General features: G+C 38.2%; 1 protein-coding gene across 4 annotated transcripts in view; it reads right to left on the bottom strand.

Moving 5' to 3' along the window:
* CEP128 (centrosomal protein 128) overlaps positions 1–17,986 on the bottom strand; it is a 118,139-nt gene extending 100,153 nt beyond the window's left edge. For 3 of the 4 annotated variants that reach the window (XM_071745836.1, XM_071745835.1, XM_071745838.1), the window contains exons 1-7: positions 17,751–17,986; positions 12,841–13,001; positions 11,421–11,507; positions 10,801–10,927; positions 9,738–9,859; positions 7,503–7,594; positions 6,746–6,818 (exon numbers count right to left, since the gene is read on the bottom strand). In XM_071745836.1, the coding sequence (XP_071601937.1) occupies positions 6,746–6,818; positions 7,503–7,594; positions 9,738–9,859; positions 10,801–10,927; positions 11,421–11,507; positions 12,841–12,987 (648 nt within the window). In that variant the 5' untranslated portion in view covers positions 12,988–13,001; positions 17,751–17,986. The other variant, XM_071745837.1, reaches the window with a different exon arrangement.
* Between the last annotated feature and the right edge of the window lie 1,484 nt (positions 17,987–19,470).

The following is a 19,470-nucleotide window of genomic DNA, read 5'->3' as shown; positions in this document are numbered from 1 at the left end:
TTATTAGAATAGCATACGAAATTCTGTCTAAAATAAAAATTAAAGCATCAAGGTGTAGAAAACTTCTGCTTCGCCCTGGTAAAATTTTTCCATGATACAAGTGCAATTTTTTTGATAAATCTGTGTTATCTTCTTCTTCTGTGTCTTTTCTGCTCCTAGGTGTTTACAAATTAAGTCCTGGAAAAATATATCAGCATATTTTTTTCCTTTTTCAAGATTTGCCCTTTTTCAGTATTCCAAGAATATTTTTTCTGATTCACCCAAAAGCAGTTGTTAAGCCAGTCTGAGATCACTTCAGGTAGTTATTTACATTTCTTAACTAATCTGCACCAGGTTATTTCAAAATATTTTACATGCCTCCTTCCCCTCCTCCCTCTCCACCTGAAATATAAGATGAGGTCTTACACCCCCATTGCTGGTCACTAACTAGCAACTTATCTTGTTGGCAAATAAAAGTTAAAAAGGTGTTAATTAGGAATTAGCTTTCTTGGCACACTGCATCATTGGTCTCCCCTTTTCTGCTAGGAACAGAACAATTGCTTCGCCGCCCTGATAAATGGTGATACACTAATAAGTAAATCATCACCATTCTTGATGTCTCTTTGCTGATACATCCTATTATCTGCCACTATGGGTCTTCCAGTCATGTATTTTTTATGACTGTTCTTATTAATCTAATTTAGTTTCCACTTTGTGTTCTCTCTGTCTCTGAAGTAAATGTAGAGCTTCTAATTCTGGCAAATCAATATATTGCTGTATTTCCTATACTATGTTGTCAACTTTTCCCTTTTAAAAAGAATTTGCATAGAATATGTTTCACCTCTCATTTCTTCCAAGTAGTGAAGTTTTTCTGTATCTAATGCTATTTCATAAATAAAAAATTTTCATCCTCACACCTATTCCTAATATGTATGAAAAACCAAGACATAATAAACAAAGAGCAAAGCTTATGCTATAAGCAAATTAATTCCTTATAGCAATCATTTTTTTAAATCAAATTTTTGTTGAATGGTTGACCAATACCTTGCTTGAGGATAAAGAAACAGGTAGCACATTAGCTAACATTTCTGCAGAAGGAAACATTCTCTGGTAGACAAAATACTGTGAAATAATAATCCTGGAAAAAGAGAATGAAACAAAGGCATCCTCATAAAAACACTACTTTTAGCTACATAATGAGCTGTTCTTTCATTTGTGCTTCTCAATCCCTAATTTCCCCAAAATTCAGTTGACCAACACATTCAAACTTTCTGTGGTACAGAACTGTCAGGCATATTAGGCTCTGTGAGAGGTTTCAAGAGGTTTCAAGAAACTTTCTGTGGTACAGAACTGTCAGGCATATTAGGCTCTGTGAGAGGTTTCAAGAAAGTAAGATCCTAGACAGAGGTGACCTCATAAATGCCCCATTTAGGGAAAAAGGGAGAACTCAGCCTTTATTCCTTTGTTTTGGCAGTCGACAAAACATGCATTTAGCATATTAATATTAGTTAATATTAAATATTAACCTATTTAGCCTTATAAGAAATGTTTGGTTGGACGTGTGAGAAAATAAAGCTAGCAGTGAACCTTGAATGATGCAAAGAAAGTGCCATGGCACTTCGGAGGTGTATCATGGTTGAGGAAGCATAATAGGGGAAGAAAATGAAAGTTGTTGTACAAGAATTTAAATAACTAGAATAAAATATAAGTTATTGTTGTGTGACTCAAAGCCAAAGGGGTTTGAGTGGTAAGGGAGAGGACTGGGAAAAGAAGGCAGAGAGCATACAAGCCCATAGCAAATTAAGCTTTCTTATGTTGCACCTTGCAACAGAACCAAGTGTTCAGAACAGAACTTGGGGCTTCCTCTGTATTCTCTGGAAAAGCTACCTCATTACATTCATGTCCTAGCAGTGTTTAGCAACAAGACTTCCTGGAATGCTGTAAACTCACATTCTCCATTTTTGAAAACTAGCATCATCACACTATCACAGACTGGGTAGCTTATCACCACGTTTTTCAAATTGCTTTTCATTTAAGCTATGAAACAGAGCAAGTCCCAACACAGGTGCTTCCAAATCTCAGGCCAATCCCCTGGTGTATTACTATGTTAGAACCTGCATATAGTCTTCTTTGTCAAGATGGATGCAAAAACATAATACATTTTTTCTATCATCTTCCTCACCAGATCTTATCTCCTCTGAACACCCTTTCTAGAGTGATCATCTTTTTATCTAGTGATACCATGGCATTATACTGGTTATATTAGTGCATACTTTGCAACCTTTTTTGTCAAGTTATTTTCTAAACCTGCCTTGGTGCATTTTTACAATTAACTGCTGAAGTGTATCTAATCTTTTTACCTCTACCATTTGGCTATAACTTGGGAAGGACTCCTTTTTACTTTATGAAGTCGCACCATTTATCATTTGATCTCCTTCATGTCTCTAAATGCATTCATTCAAGGTCACTGTTGTAGTGTATCCAGACCACTTCCACATTGTCTGGAAATACTGTACCCTCTTCATTTCTCAAAATTTTTCTAAACAGCTTCTTCATTTTCGTGTAAGGCTAAGAAAGCAAACACTATTCCAAGAGGCTTAGCCTTTTTCCCCTACTAGAGATGCCAAATGTAACTCTGTTTCTGGTAGTGTTACAAAGTGAATATTTCACAGATTAAAAGCCATTCGTAGGACTCCTGTTTATAGAAAAGAACTGTTAGAAACAGTTAAGTATAAACTTATCAATTAGCACATGCAGAAGAAACTCTAAAACTCTTTTCCTTTATCCCAAGTGACCCTGACTCAGGTCAGTATTTCCACCATAAGACTACATATCTTGTCCTCTTGATCTTATCAAAAGCCTTAGCATAGACAAATTATTCACTGAAGAACAGCACAAAGCATATGGAGGTTCTATACAACAACATGAATTGCTAGCAATAAATTATTGCATTCACAATATATTAGAATGTGATTTCAAGGATACATTTTTACCAACAGAGACTACCTCAAAGATAATGACACTAAGAGCTGTGTCTCTGGGTAAGGCTTTTAGGTAGCAGCAAAATCTATGAAAATGGATTAGGCTATCAGAAAGTTCCACCAACACCAATTAAACACAAAGAACAGAATGTTCTTTTTGAAACCATGATGACGTTTAAGTCATGCAGATAAATGTGTTCTTGACAAAGATGCTGGATGCTTCATCTACAAAATCCAGCAACATACTTCTTGACTTTCTCTCCTGATTTTTCAGATTTCCACTGTTATTTCCAGAGCGCAAATCCTGCTGACTGAAATCTCTTTCAACAGATTTTGTTGCCTTTTTTGTTCAGACTTATTTTACCATCAATACACACTTGAAACGGAAGTATTAAAATCACAAAAACAGCAAACTTCTTTCACAGTTGTCACTTCAATGTTGTTAAAATTTTCCCTAATGGCAAATGATAATGTGAAATACACATTTCACAAGTCACTTGTATAGTGCCAGAAATTCCTCTATGAGATCTTCTGTGAAGGACAGTTGTTTATCTGGCAGTAATTCTTAATCTCTAAGATACTGTAACCACATTAACTCCATACGAGACCCATTTCACTTGATACTGGTATCTTTTTTGACAGAAACAGCTTCAATAACTTCTAATTGCACCATCTCTATTAATCAGATACCTAATTTGAACATATTGAATCACAGAACGGTTCAGGCTGGAAAGGACCTTAAAAATCATCTAGATCCAACTTGCCTGTCATGGGCAGAGACACCTTGCACTAGACCAGGTTGCTCCAAGCCCCATTCAACCTGGCCTTGAACACTTCCAGGGAGGCAGCATCCACAACTTCCCTGGGCAACTTGTGCAAGTGTTTCACCAACATCACAATAAAGAATTTCTTCCTACTTAACCAATCTAAATCTCCCCTCTTCCACTTTGAAGCCACTGGGCCTTGTCCTATCACTACACATCCTTATAAAAACTCCCTCCCCAACTTACTCGTAGGTCTCTGTCCAGTTCTAGAAGACTGCTCTAAGGTGTCCCCAGAACCTTCTCTTCTCTAGGCTGAACAATCTCTCATCCTTTCTTCATAGGAGAGATGTTCTAGACCTCTGACCATCTTTGTGGCTCCAACAGCTCAATGTCCTTTGGTTGAGGGCTCCATAACTGGACAAACTACTCCAGCAGAGTCTCACAAAAGCAGAGCTGAGGGGGAGAATCACCTCTTGACCTGCCAGTCAAAGTTCTTTTGATGCAACCCAGGATATGGTTGGTTTTCTGGGCTGCAATAGCACACTGCCAGTTCATGTTGAGCTTCTTATCAACCAGAATCCCCAAGTCCTTCTCCTCAGGGCTGTTCTCAATCCATTCTCCACCCAGCCTGTATTTGTGCTTGGAATTTCCCCAGCCCAGGTGCCTGACCTTGATAAATTCCATGAGGTTGGCATGGGCCCACCTCTGAAGCCTGGTGTTGTCAGCAAACCTGCTGAGGGTACACTCAGTTCCACTGTCCATGCCACCACCAAAGATGTTAAGCAGCTTAAGTCGCAGTGCTGACTCTTTAGGAAAGCCACTCAACACTGGTCTTCACTTGGACATCAAGCCACTGACCACCACTGAGTGGAACCATCCAGCCAATTCTTCATCCACCAAGTGGTTCATCCACTGAACCCATATCTTTCCAATTTCGAAACAAGGATTTTGTGCAGGACAGCACTGAATGCTTTGCTCAAGTCCAAGCAGATGACATCAGTTGATCTTCCTTTGTCCACAGATGCTGTGACCCCACTGTAAAAAGCCACCAAATTTTTCAGGAAAAATTTGCCCTTGGTGAAGCTTTGTTGGTTGCCACCAACTACCTCCACATCTGCCATGTGCCTCAGCAGAGCCTTGAAGAAGATCTACTCTATGATCTTGCTGGGCACAGAGGTGAGACTGACTGGCCTGTAGTTCCCTAGGTCTTCCTTTGTTCCCTTTTTGAAAATGAGGGTTATGTTTCTGCTTTTCCAGTCACTGCAGTCCTTACACCAAAACCACACACAGACTCTCACATACAAGGAGAGTGATTTGAAACACACATCCAACTCTGCCTGCGTCACTACCTCAGATGTCCTCTGGCTTTTATCTGGGATGGAAAAGTCTCCTTTTAAAGATAAAATTAATGTGCATTGATGTGGCTTTAAAAGTATTCAGACACAGCATCAAAAATGCTCCAAGAATCATAACCTCTAATGAAAAGGAATTCTGAACTACTGACTCAAAACAACAGTAATAACTAGAGCTTTATAACCACACATCTACACACAGGCAATTTTGAAACAGCACTGAATATACTGAAGAGTACAGCTATAAGAATTTAGATATATACAACCATAGAATGGCTAGGATTGGAAGGGACCTTAAAGCTCATCTAGTTCCAACCCCCAAGAAATGAAGAATTAAGGAAACTGAACTGAAAATAGTTTTTCTACTTACTTTGTCAAATTATCAAGATTTCAAATTCACAGTTTATTGCCAAGGATCATACAGTAGAATGGAAATCTAAAGATGGCAATGTTGGAGGTGATAAACAAGCATTCAAAGCAAAATGATAAAAGCACTAAGGACAAAAGTTTCTGCACAGCTTTGCATAAGAAGTTGTGAGGAAATAAGTATTTTCTGCTACCAAACTCATTTTCATGAATTAGAAATCAGTTATCTAAATAATGTCAATAGAAGAATTCCTGAACACATATAGATACCAAGAGATCTCAAAAATCTACACTAACTGACCACAGTTTCTACACACACTGATTTTATGCTTTGCTATGCCTACTGAGTCATTTTTATTCCTACCTTCCACACTAAATTCTCCTCTTTTGCATTTGCTTTGCATTTGCATTTCACCTATTCTGTCAGCCTCATCAGCTTCACACCAGATCATTAGGCTTTCAACAAGGACAAAGGATCCACACCAAGTATCAGAGAGCACAGATAATGAAGCAGTGCAGAATGTTGCTACCACTAGGCTTTTTCAGTAGTGTGGAGCTGCCTGGATATAATGAGTGATTAAGTATGTCAGAATTCTTTAGGCTGAAGAGGAAGAAATCCTCCAAAAAGTCTCTGAAGAAACTGAACAGCCTTCTCCCAATGAAAATTAGGGATAAAAAGCAATGAAATTAAAACAACAAAAAAAACAAACAAAAAAAAGCACCAAAGCATACAAAACAAACACAAAAACAACCAAAAAAACAAACCACCACAAAAATGGCAGCTCCTTTCACAATACGTAATCTATGTAAATAACTCCTTGCTATAGAACAAAAAAGTTGATAAAGATATGCAAGTTATAAAGCAGGCTGGACAAGATCCAGAAAAAAATCCACAGGGAGATTAACAAGTAGAGATCAATACCACACCAACAGTTTCCCAAGGCATAAATGTTTAGACTTAGTATTGTGCAGAATTATCATTCAATGCATTTCTATTCTGGTATCATACACCAAATAACCATTTTTTTGACCAAGATTGTGAATTTTGAACCGAAAAATTCACTACATAAACACTTCATTAAAAAACTCATTTTTACTTTAAAAAGTACCTGAAATATAAAACTTGTCTTGCTGATTTAATTGTGGAAGAGTAACATTAGAACAACCTACAGTATCCTAGATACCATCAAGTTCAGCATATGTACTAATATGTGGTTCTGATTATCAACATATACACTATATTAGAAGCACACATCCTAGTTAGAATGTTAAATATAAATCATCTCATGTTGGTCACACTCACCGTTTCTTGTCTTTGGGACTCAGTGAGCTTTTCAGACAATTCTTCTAGAGTCTTTCTTAATTCAGCATCAGTCCTTCACAGAAAAAAAAGAAAAAGACTATTCTACAGTGCAAAAACTAAATATCAACTGTGATCATTTTAAACAGCAACAATCTCCTAGAATTTTATGCTATTTCAATTTGTTCTGCAGCCTCGTAGCACAAACAGAGACCAACCTCAAGTGGAAAATTCCTGATAAAAAGCATTTCCATCTCTCAACTGAAGACAACAGAGCATCTAGTTTGAAAGGTTAGGTATCAGGTCAACAAACACAAAATTATGAACACCTCTATTCCTGCTATTGCTACTAGAGAAAGCACAATATGTTGAAACAGTATGTACTTCAAAAAATATTTTTGCCTGCATGAGATCTTGCCCTCAAGAGACTCCAGTACCATGAATAACTAAGGAGCAAAGTTGTAATAAAAGAAATTCCCAAGTCCTTTTCACTTTGTGCATATACAAAAAATGTGAGGAAAAGCCACATATACTGTACAAATCAGAACTGATGAATGTTATTTATATTCATAAATACTGCACAAGATGACATGAAACATGCAATTTATAATACCTCTTTCATCTACATGCTGTGCAATTCCCCACTCTCCCCAAAATTATTTTTTTAAATACAAAAGAACAAAAGAGGTTTGAGATTTATTTAAAAGCATAATATTATTTTCCACACCACTCTTCTCATGGAGTTACATCCTGTCTATACCTATTTCTTCTTGAAAGCTCCCGACTGATGTCATCTCCTAGGCGAACTTGTTCACTACTGAGATCTCGAAGAGACTGATGGAAAGAATGGAGCTGTAAATTAAAATACACAAATTCAGCCAAGGCTGAGAAAGCCTTCCTTCTGTGATAGTCCACAAATACATATATATATGTGTTCATACATATGTACACACACACTTTTTAAAATAAAGCAGATCAAAATAACCTACAAAATAACAAAATTCCATGACTTGCTGGTGAGCCTGGAGTGGATGAGGCTTCCATGCTTCTAATTTATTTAACCCTTCACAACATTTGTGCATTGAAGTTTAATTTTCAGTACATTATCTGCTAAACCAAGTTTCCCATCTATGCTTTCTCTCTATGGTTCAGAGCTTGGCCATTCTAGTAACCTGACACTGCACCACCTTTTAAACGTAATACAAAGCAAGCTGAAAGATCTGAACAGCAGAAATCAGCAGACACATTCCCTGATAATAAATGCTAGGGTAAGTAAAAAAAAAAAGTTCTGCCCTGTTACATATCTTACTATAAAAAGATGGTATATGAAATTGGAAGTGATCAAGCAGAACACTATGATGTATTTGGGAAGTACCAAAGCACTGAAGAAAGGCAGTTTACCTTGCAAGAGACCTTATACACTACCAGAATGCTTTTTTCAGAGACTGGAAGAAAAAAAAAAACACCAAACCACATCTATTTTCCTCAGTAAAATCTACATTCAGCAGGCCCTCTATCTTTAAGGGAACAAATTAAAGAAGTAGCCCATAACCCAGCTGTCTGCCCTCAATATTCAGACACAGGCACTAACATTTCCCCTGTGTTAAACACCTATTCAGGTTGTTAAACACCTATTCAGCTTGAAAACAACCTTAGCTAGGAGCAGTGAGAGTGAACAGAAGGCTGTGTTTACTGAAAGAAGAAAAACCCACAGCTTCAGTTAAGTATCAGTGCTTTATCTCTGTCCCAATTTCTTATCTACAGTCATGAGCAGTGACTACTAGTTTATCATTCCTCAAAGCCCTGTACTCTTCTTACAAACTGGTTAATGATAGAGGAAAGTCACGTTCACTCAATGAAAAGCAAATGTAAGGATTAATCCAGCAGTTACCACAAAAACAGGAGAAATAGACATTTGCTTACACAGTTACTTACTATAATTTTTTTATACATTTCATGAACTTCCTTGAATAAAATTTCTAAGATATTTATAGGCTATTTAGAAGCAGTCTGAAGTATTTTTAAGCTTTTTGGAAACTTATGAGGAAAAGTTTTCATGTAAGATTATTTTCTTCCAAGGATTATGTTCCTGGGAGAGGAGTAGACTGAAAGGGTCTACTCCATTAACAGGGTTAAATACAAGTCCAGGAAATTCTGCAACACTCAGTACTTCCCAAAAAGTCAACTGACAGAATGTATAATGGTTAAATTATTTATTTGGAGTTTGATTTAATGAAGTCAACATGAACACTTCACAATCAGACATTTTTAGATCAGTCATAATACATTTCTCCTAGACAAATTAGTCTACACAGAAAGATTCACTCAAGCAGGTCTAGCCACTCAGTCTGAAAATGCAAAAATCTGAAATCTCCTCTCTATCTATAGGTAGGATATAGAAAGCCTATAATCTTATTCATTAAAGTAATTGATTTCTTTTTCCTGAAGAGTCCGCAAGTAGACACAAGTTGAGGGGTATGCCTCTCCTCCTCACATCTGCCTAAAGTACACGGTCAAATTATCCTCCTCACTGGTCAGACTGAGAAATAAGATAGAGAACTAGCTGGCTGAAAATCAATCCAGGCCACATTGCAGTAAACAGTAAAAGCAATAAGATCGTGTGCCGTTAACTAAAGCAGAACAAAAGAACAAACCCCTTTATGGCCACACTGGATTTCAGCATGTAGGTGAATACTAATGATGTATTCAGAGATTATTTTTCTCTCTCATATTTGGTTTTAAAAGTAAAGCTATTCTTTTCATAAATTTTTTGTTATCACTATCATCTCCATCTTTTTAACTATAATGATAGATTTGCTTGAAACTGACAATACAAGAGATGACTGCCTAATGAAGAAGGGTACATAGCATTCAAAGCACACTTCCTAACTGAAACATTCTTATCTTATCAGAATAATGTTGTGATGTAAAATCAAAGAGCCTGGTAACCATATATTGCCTGTTTGGGGAAGCAACCTCCATTTGTTCTCTGTACCTGGTCCAAATTATCTGCCTCATTGACAAATCGAACACTTGCAGATCTAGACCTTCGGTGTTTACTGCCCTGTGAGTCTCCATAATCCCTGAGAGGAGAAGTAGGCAGGAAGTGACGGTTCCCTTTATGAGATAAGAGATAAAAAAAATAAGTAGGAAGACAGAACTGTATGGGAAATTTTTCATTTTGCTTCACAAAAGAAGTGTTTCATCTTGCCAATATCCTGATAGGCCACAGACAAAGCAACTACAGAAGTTAAATAAAAAGCACAGACATACTTCTTTTTCAGTTCATCCTAGGATTCTTCAATATAAATATGTCTGGAATACATGTATATGATTGATAAAAAAGAGGTTTCCTTTGTACCTCTAAGCAATAGGTGACATTTTCTTCAAATTTTCTTTGTCCAAGCAACAGCTTTTCCTCCACTGTATTTGTATCTTCAAACTACAGAACTTCACAGCTTTTACATTAGAAAAATGAAACCTTTAGAGCTTTCTACTAAAATATATTAAATACTATTTCTGGGAGGAATACTCCTCCCAAATACAATTTCTCATAAAATATAATGAATTTTCAGAGAAACGTACCAGAAAAAACTACTTTTCTCTAGGTTATACATTGGTTTAGTTTTTCCTTTTCCACTGAGCTTTACATAATTTCATATATATATCCACAGTCTTATGCACTTAAAATTTACCTTTCCTTTTTGCTATGAAGCAAGCTTCAGAAGCTGTGATATATTTTGGATTTAGGTTTAACTTCTGCATACCTACAACTCATGCAGTGGACAATTTTTTCCACTGAAAGAATCAATGTTTCATTTAGATCTCTGAGGATATCAGCAAAAAAAGATGGTAACAGAAAGCTTTAAGAATTTACCAAATAAACAACTCCATAACTTAATGTAATCTCCCAAATTTCTAAACTGAATTTCTTTAAAGTAATCAATGATGACTTTTCATACCACTATCGTTATACATTTTTCTTCTTAGTTTCCTCTTTCCATATAACAGCTATATGAAATACTTTAAGTATACTCAAGCAGCATTAAGTATTTTACCTGATATCCCTTCTCCATCCAGATCACTAGGGTATAAGCTTGAGAGTGAAGAACTTCTCATTCCAGGGTTTCGGGATAATCGCTGGCTCCTTAACTGACCTATAGACTGTTCCAGTGTTTCCTTCAACTGCAGAGAAATCACAATTTACAGAAATATGAACACAGACTGATTTAAAAACTAATGCATGTAAAATATTACTTTTCTACAAAGTTATTAGGAGAATTAAAACTATTTTTAAGCCAAGCATATCTAAGAATTAGTAGTGTTTTTTCTTGTACGTAATATACCCATAACTACAGTAAAACGTGTTTCCAACACTGGCAGCTTCAAATATCAAGTTACTTAAAACAAAGGTGAAAAACACCAGGAAGACTCCAAGCATGCTATCTATAACCAAAAGAATATCTACTTCCAAGAAATGTTCAATAATAATAATAAATTATTATAAGTAAAAATCACATATTACTATAGTTTGATTTAGATTGTTCAAATAAATATGAGAAGTGTCTGCTTACATATACTTAACTCTTGATACAGTCTGTCCATTACTACCAATTCTTCAGCTATGAATGCTGTTAACAGAAAAGATTTAAGTTAGGATAAACCAAAAGTTGCTCACAGTTTCTATTGCATCCGTTTGTTCCTTGTTGTATTCTCTGTATTGTCCTAGCAAATGGTCAACATGCCTTAGATTCCGGTTGGTATCCTTAAAAAAAAGTTTGAAAAGTCAAAACAGAAACCTTCTTTAATCAAACACTACAGTTGTCTTTATCATTCATGGTTAAACAAGTAAATTGGTAACACAAGTGCTTTTTAAAGAGTCTAAACATTCAAAATCCATTCAGGTGACCAGAATCTGAAGATGAACAGTATGGCCAAGGGGAAGGAAAAAAAAACCAAAACCCAAAAATACATTTACAGTAAAACAGTAAAGCTTAAAAAAGTTTTACACATTTCAGCCATTCTGTAGAAAAACCTTTTTACTCTTAACCTTACCTGCCTGTAAAAAAAAACTGACTGATAAATTTTTTAATTTGACTGGAAATTTTTAAGATCAACACATTAGGTAAGTTCCCTGCATGAGCATTCTCTGACCAGATGAGGAACCGAATCAGATGGCAGATGGGCTGAAAAGCAGTGCATTAAAAACAATAAGCTTAAAATCAGAATTTCAGAAAAACACCTAGAAAAAGGTTAGACAGAAACATGACAATATCAAAGAGTTCCTTTCAAAAAAAAGTCAGATTACATTCTGTCTTGATTATTTTCCATCTAAGAAGTTTTGAAGTTTAAATTCAGCATTCTATATGAATTTCTCTTCTCACATATTAAAAAGAAAAATACTAAAATTGCGGTCCATTCCATACCAGTGATACATAAGCCAATCCAGTCCAAGTATTCAGAACTGTCAACTAGAGAAGAATGGGAATGACTTCTCAACAATAAATGATGCCAAGATAGCTAAATGTCCACTCCCACTTACAAAACAGATTCAGAGATTTTCTCCACTGAAGAACCAGGAATTAGATGAACACTTCTTCGTGCAAACCCATGGATCTTTTACAAATTTACAAATACTGCTTCTCACCAAAAATCTAAAAAATATCTTTATTGTAAACTCTATCATTACAGAATTCACTGCCTACATATTTGTTTTATTAGGAACTGCAAAATTTTACATGGTACATAACAATAAAGATGGGTCTGGAACTTTCTGCTCCAAAATATAATGCCTCTTGTGAAAATCTTAAAGTTTATTATTCGGTTTGCTAACTTTATAAGCAGAATTACCAAACAGATCATTGTTTCCAACAACATTCTATGACTATCTGAAACAATGGCAGTATGGAAGAGTAACAAGCCACACACTGTTGGCTCAGAGGCAATACGATCAATTTTTCAAAACATTTTTGGTTTGTAGAGAAAACAATGTTTCCCATTAGTACTGTATTTTCCACAACTTCAGAAAATAAAAATTTGACCCTAAACTACAGAAATGCACTGTATAAATACTTTAAGAACTGTTTTTAGTGAACAACCTGCAAAGTGCTTGCTAAAGTATGGATCTTCTCTGTAACTTCTTCAGCACCATAGTTCCGAGCTCTGTTGTGGGATGCTCTCAAAGGTGGGCGCCTTCCTATTCGACCTCTAAGAAAGCCATCTGAGTCACTGGATGAGTCTGCCATTAGTAGTTTGAAACCTAGGAAAGAAGACCAGAAAAAGTAATGAGTGTTAAATCCTGATTCTAACTGCGCAGTCTCTGACTTGCACAATATTCCCAAAGCATCTTTTGGGCTCAGATCACACTTAGCCTTTCTGGTTCGTGTCAGTGGGATGCATTTTTGAAGTAAATCTTCCAACTGCTTTTCAATTATATTTGTTCACACCATGAAGCAGTGCCAAGGATGCAAGGGGCAGAGGTCATTAGGGGGGAACCAACCCAAAAGATGCACTCTCACTATTTGTAAGTGTTCAGAACCCAGAAAAAGACCATCGCCCAAAGCAAATTCTTCCCCCCAAACATACAGAGGAGACATCAGAGCTTTATCAGTTGTTCTGCTCTGCAGAAAGATTCCCCTCAGGTTACTTGCTAAGCTATATTCAGATCGGCCAGGGTCAAATAAGACAAGTAAACCCAAGTAGCTAATTGTCTAAAGCAAACCTAAGCACCTATATCTTAACTCAAAAAGAAGTGGAGCTATTACAGAAGAAGGTAAATGTAGTGTTTCAAAAAGAAGGGAAAGGAAAGAAAACTGCAGTGTATCTGATAGTATCAAATCAATTGATCCAGTGATCAAAAAAATCAAAAAAAGCCCACACAACCTTGGAGACACATCATTCACAAAGGTAAGCTAATGAAACGTGAACTAAACAAAACCTCTCTAAAATGGAAGTGAAACTGAGTATCAGAACTTCAGAACTTATAGAGCAGTTATCAGAAACTAAGTGTCAAATTGGAGAGTGGTACCAAGCGAGAACCTACAGTGAATCCACTATCTATTTTCATTAAATGATCTGATAATATATATAATGTATAATATGATATAGTACAACACTGTACAACAAGCTAACACAACAAAATATAATATAGTATGTTTACTAAGTTTGCAGCTGATACTATTTGTCCAACTCAACAAATACAGCAAGGATAACAGAAGATAAGCGGAACAAAAAAGAAAAAAACTCTATTTAAGAGCTTTAATATTTCAAGTTACATATGCATCAACAGTAGCATGTTCCAGAAAGAAAAAACTAACACCTAAAATCTAAAATTAAGGATCATTTTAAGTTGTGAAATAATATTCTTTTATCTAACATTAATTCAACACAACCCAGATTACTATTTTGATGCTGGGACAATTCACTTGACTAGAATTAGAAAATTACTTGAGAAGAAATAGAGCTTGTAAGGAAAGAAAGGGGATTGCTGAGTCTTAAAAGGGCAAGATAAGGAAGGAAAAAAAAGGGCAACAATCCTCAGACATGGTAAAAGAAGTTGTTAAAAGATCCAGACAGCTATGGCTAGTATAATGAAGTCACATAGTTACTAATTAAAATTACAACCCTCAAACAGTAGGTTAGATAGACATTTTTTCTTATACTACCACAAACTGCATGAGTTGCCTAAAGGTCATGGAATCACCACCATAAGACCTGTGTTAACAGCATCAGGAGAGAGAGCCTGAGCCTGCTATTGGGAAGAGGAACTAGACTGGCAAACTCTCCAACTCCCTTTGGTCCTGTAGTCAACACAGAAAAAGCCATCATTCTTCCAGCCATTAGAGCTGAAGCTTAAATATATATATATATACACACACATGTATATATATATTTAAAAATATAAAAACTACACTGTAATTTATACAAAGGTGACTTAATGCTTTTCCTGAACCTTATATTTAATTTTTAAAAGCTTGCAAATTGTGGAATTTCAGACATGAAAGGCGAGTAAATCAATGTACTCAGTCTGTGATCAAGTAAAACAACGTTTCTTACTTTTTCTGAAGTGATTAATTTATCTCATCTTTCCTTCCCTTATCTCACTAAAGCACATTTTTCCTTTAAGCTTCACAAAGTTTTTCTGTGTCAAAGCATTTTTTGAAAATATCTTTAAGACACCAACTAAAGGGGAAAGTTTACTAACATCCATACTAAGAATTTAGCACAAGCTCAGTCTTATTAGGGATCAGACATGCAGTCCTGAGACTGCAGGACTGTAGTTTTCATCTGCTTCTGTACCTATGTATCCACAGATTTTACCCAACTGTTATTCTTAAAGAACACATTCAATTTTAATGATCAAGCAAATGGTTGATGGTCTGCATCTGCCACATCTCAACAACCAACTCACACTCATGTTTTGGCAACTTAGCTTCTTCAGAACTCCATTCACTTTCACAGGAAGCAAAATCTCTTTTCCTCTCTAACCAGACAGAAAAGTTGGATTAATTCTGTATGTAGAATATTTCATATAAGTATCCCATGAGAGCTAGAAAACTAACCCTACTTTCATAACCCTACTTTCATGCTATTCATACATCTTGTCTACAGTCACAGTTCCAAGTGAAAGATTAGGCTTAAGACTTAATTCCACCTCATCCCATTTCTTTCTAAAAACTGAGAGCCCCAAACAACATGACTTACAACATTGCCAGTTTGACATTAGTGAAAGAGGATACCTGAGCTTTTTAAGGATACCTGAGTAGATAGAGGAATCAAGAACAATGAGATACATAAGAACATTCGAGTGATAGAAAGTGTTTTCACTCATTTCCAGATAAAATGGCATAAATCAGCAGAGCCCCAAAGCTGGTTATCGTGCCTCAGCTGACTGGAACTAAATTCTTAAAAAACACCTCAAACTCTTTAGACAGTGGGCCTCTGAAAGTGGCCCTATACCTACACCTTGTTATACTGATTTGACAACTTGCAATGTCAGAAAAGACACAGGAACGGATAGAAATCCATTCAAAAAATAGCAGGTGACTTGTCTGTTGAAAACCATGTTCTGAGAAGTGTACCAAACATAAGAGCCCAGGCTACTGAAAAGCTATGACACTGGATGACACAAGAGGGAAATTAAGATTTACAGAAAAAAAGATTAATGGGTTTTTTAGTTATCAAAAAATATGCTCATGAAGATTCTTACTGACCAAAGCACTGAAGAAGGGCTAGTGAACAAGGTAAACATAAAAGAAAATGCAATACATTTTGTCTGAAGAAAACTCTTTACAGTTAAGTAGCATTCCTTTTCATTCACGCAAGCAGCCTAAGAGGAACCATAAGTACTTTTAAGTTGAAGCTTTTTTTTCATACAAACCAACATCCTCATTTTTAAAAGAATTACCCAAGAGTCATTTTTTATTAAAAAACACTCCTAAAGAAACAGGAATTGGTACAAATATTCTGTACATTTGCCTATTAATTTAAACAACAACAACAACAACAAAAAAAGCCTATTACTACTTTGTCCAAAAACCTAAATGGATTTCAGCTTATGTACATACAATCTACTTTGTCTTCTACTAGATTTTAGTCTACCCACACAGATTACCACCTTTCTCACACAAAGAATAAAACATCATTTAAAAAAATTTAAAAAAAAAAAAGCTGTTTCAGTTTTCACAGACTCTCTCCTTAAGAAAGCCAAAATATGGTAAAGCAAACATGAAGAACAGCTGACAGTCTCAACAGCAAGTTCTCCAGCTCCAGTAGGCAAGAGATGAACTTATTACACACATCCTGATTATTTCTCAAGTATTTTTGTTTAGCTCGACACAGATTAATCTATGACTAGGTAACTAACAGATTCATAGGCCAGACATGGACAACAGGCCATTAGTAGACCCAAGTCAGCAGGGACCTTAAGTCAGGGTAGGTGACCCAAGTGGGCTAAGAGGTGTACCCCACACCACTGTCCTTGGGCTCATTATGAAAGGGGGGGGGTATGCTGAGGATGAAGAGTTCTGTTTCCTGGGGCTCCTCCCTGTTAGCCTGCTGCTAGCTCTGCTTCTCTAGCAGGACTGTAGCTTAGTATAAACTTACATACTTTATGTCCGTGTTTGTATTAGTTATGTTATTTCCTTAAATTTGTTTACATTTAAACCCATGAGGCTTCTCTCCTCCCTTCCTGATTCCCCTTCTTGGCTGGAGAGAGGTCATCAGGTGAGAGACCAGACTGCTTGTTTAGCTCCAGATACATGAAGACATTTAGTGCTCTAGCGCTAAAGGCATGTTTGAAGCCCGATGGTTAAGGCTCAGAAAAAAATCGTCATTCCTGAAAGGGACAATATGACAGCTGATAGGCCCTTTCCTTCAGCGCTTCTAACAGAGCCACAAGTCTCCAAAACAAACCAGGAAGGTGAGCCAGCACGGTGGCATTTCACCATCACGCTTTCAAGGCACCTGCAGGACACTTTACTGTTAACTTACGCCACTATTCTCAGCACTCTTCACCACCTCAGCACAGAGAGTGGTTCCTTCATATTGTTCACAATAAGCACAAATAATGCCCTCTGCAAATTCTTCTCCTGCCCTCCATGTGCCGAACTTTACTAACGCCTGACCACCTCTGAGGGCCTCGGGGATCTTTTGTCCCAGGCGGGGGCAGAAACCCTCAGAGGCAGTGGGGCAACCCTAGAGGGGCGCCGAGCACGCCGACGGTCGGGCTTCCGCCAGGCCCGCCGGGTTCCCCGGCTGCCGCCTCGGTTCGTGAGTCACCCCACGCCCGCCGTGGCTCCCCTCGCCGCCCGTCCTCCCGCAGGGCTCCGCAGGGCAGCGCAGCCCCTTCCCGCACGCCGCTCTGACCGCAGCCCCCGACTCTGCCCTTCCCGCGCCCCCAGCCCTCACCAGACAGCAGCTGCGGGAGGAGGCGTCACCTCCGCAAAGCGAACCCGACTTCTTGCCCGCCCACGCCCAAAAACCCCGCACAACTCCCCGCCCTCCTCACCTCGCCGCTATGGCAACTTGAACTAGCCGCCCTGACACCAGCGCCCACAGGCGCCTTCCGTGCGCCAGGCCCCCCCTGCAAGGCTCTGTGGGATGGAGAGTCCGAGAGCCGCGGAACCTCCATGTGAAACCACGCGTGAGGGACTGCAACTCCCAAGCGATTTTGCGGCGGAGACGCCTGGCGGGCTGAGTCAATGGCGCCCGCAGGCGCGATGAGGGAAGGCGGGCAGTGCTCCGCCCCGCGGGGAAGCCGTTGGGCCGAGGGAGGAGGCCGCGGTCAGGGGGTGTGGGCGGCGGTAGCGTGGTGGAGTGACCTGGTGGTTGTAAGTTTTCAAAAGGTCAACATTTACAAAATACACGTTGGCGTTTACAAACACTACAGCAAACTAACAATAAAGAGCAGGAACAAAAGCTGTTGTCCTGGCAAAGCAGGTGTGCACATTCCACTTAGGAGACCGGGCAGCTGACTGAGCCACTGGGAAAAGTATTGTGTGAGCTACTCAAAACAGCTGCTTCTTACAGGGAAATCATCTCTGTTCCTATCTCTTGACTTTTTCTTTCTTTAAGCCAGGCATCTGCCGGTTTGCAAATGCTGTATTTGTTACACTTGTGTGCAGTAAAAAGTACAGAATACCCCAGACTGCTGCATTGACTGGCCTGGAGGAGAGGAAAGGGATAAACCGTGCTGTGAGCCATCACAGCAAAACATTTGGGCCCCTGAAACTTCGGCAGAACTTGCAGTAGTCCTAAAATCACTGGAATATTTGGCTGGAAATCACCTGTAGGAAAGCACTGAAGCCCAAGGTAAACACAGTGGGTTGCATTTTTAAGTACAGATATGTTTCTTTTGCCTGTCGGATCAACTCCAGGGAGTGACCATTGGCCTTTGAACAGAGTAATAAAGCCTGGCTGGCAATCCACGCTGCCTTGTGTTGTTCCTGTCCTGCAGGAGCGTTACATTTACCCACCCACAGGTCTCTCATGCAGCTGGTATGCACACGTCGTATGATTACAACCCTTCAGGAGTTAGCCAGACCCCACACACACAGCATCCACCAACAGCCCAGGCAATTTTCTTTAGCTTCCAATGTATGACCATTGCTCTGGCCTCTCCTGAGCAAACCGCAGCAAGGTCAGGTTCGTGATACTTCATAAGAAGTGTGTTTGCATCTCTGCTGAGCATGAGCACATCTGGCTTGCTATCAGCACCATGTTCCAGGGGAAGCTGATGCTAACACCTGAGACCACCAAACTGGATACAACCACAGGTCCTAAAGACCAGTGCTGCACCTTTCTTAAATATCAATTTTGAAAATAGCTACTCATCAGACGGCACTTGCTATCTATGTAGATATTGGTATAACACTGTAAGAAGAGCACGCAGATGCTTCCAGTGCTTGAGTCAGATATTTTTGCACACAGCTACACTGTCAGCTGCAGCATTGCCATGAACATTGTAACATTACAACATTGTAACATTGCAGGAGGTGTTATTTACAGAAGGCACATGAACTTGGATACATTCTGTGACCTAGGCCTCTCTGTAGTTTCCTGTGTCATCTACATTGGTTATGTAACAGATAATTTCTAAGAGGACTCTTTCCTTTGGTGTCTCTTCGCAGGCCTAGAGCTCCCAGATTTGTATAATCTGCCTCTCCAACCTCCTGGCAATGATTTCTGAAGTTTACTTCTGGATGTGTGAAGAAGTGCTTTCTTTCTAT

Source organism: Heliangelus exortis, chromosome 5 (assembly GCF_036169615.1).
Source record: "Heliangelus exortis chromosome 5, bHelExo1.hap1, whole genome shotgun sequence".
Taxonomy (NCBI): domain Eukaryota; kingdom Metazoa; phylum Chordata; class Aves; order Apodiformes; family Trochilidae; genus Heliangelus; species Heliangelus exortis.
This window is presented reverse-complemented; position numbering and strand designations above follow the sequence as displayed.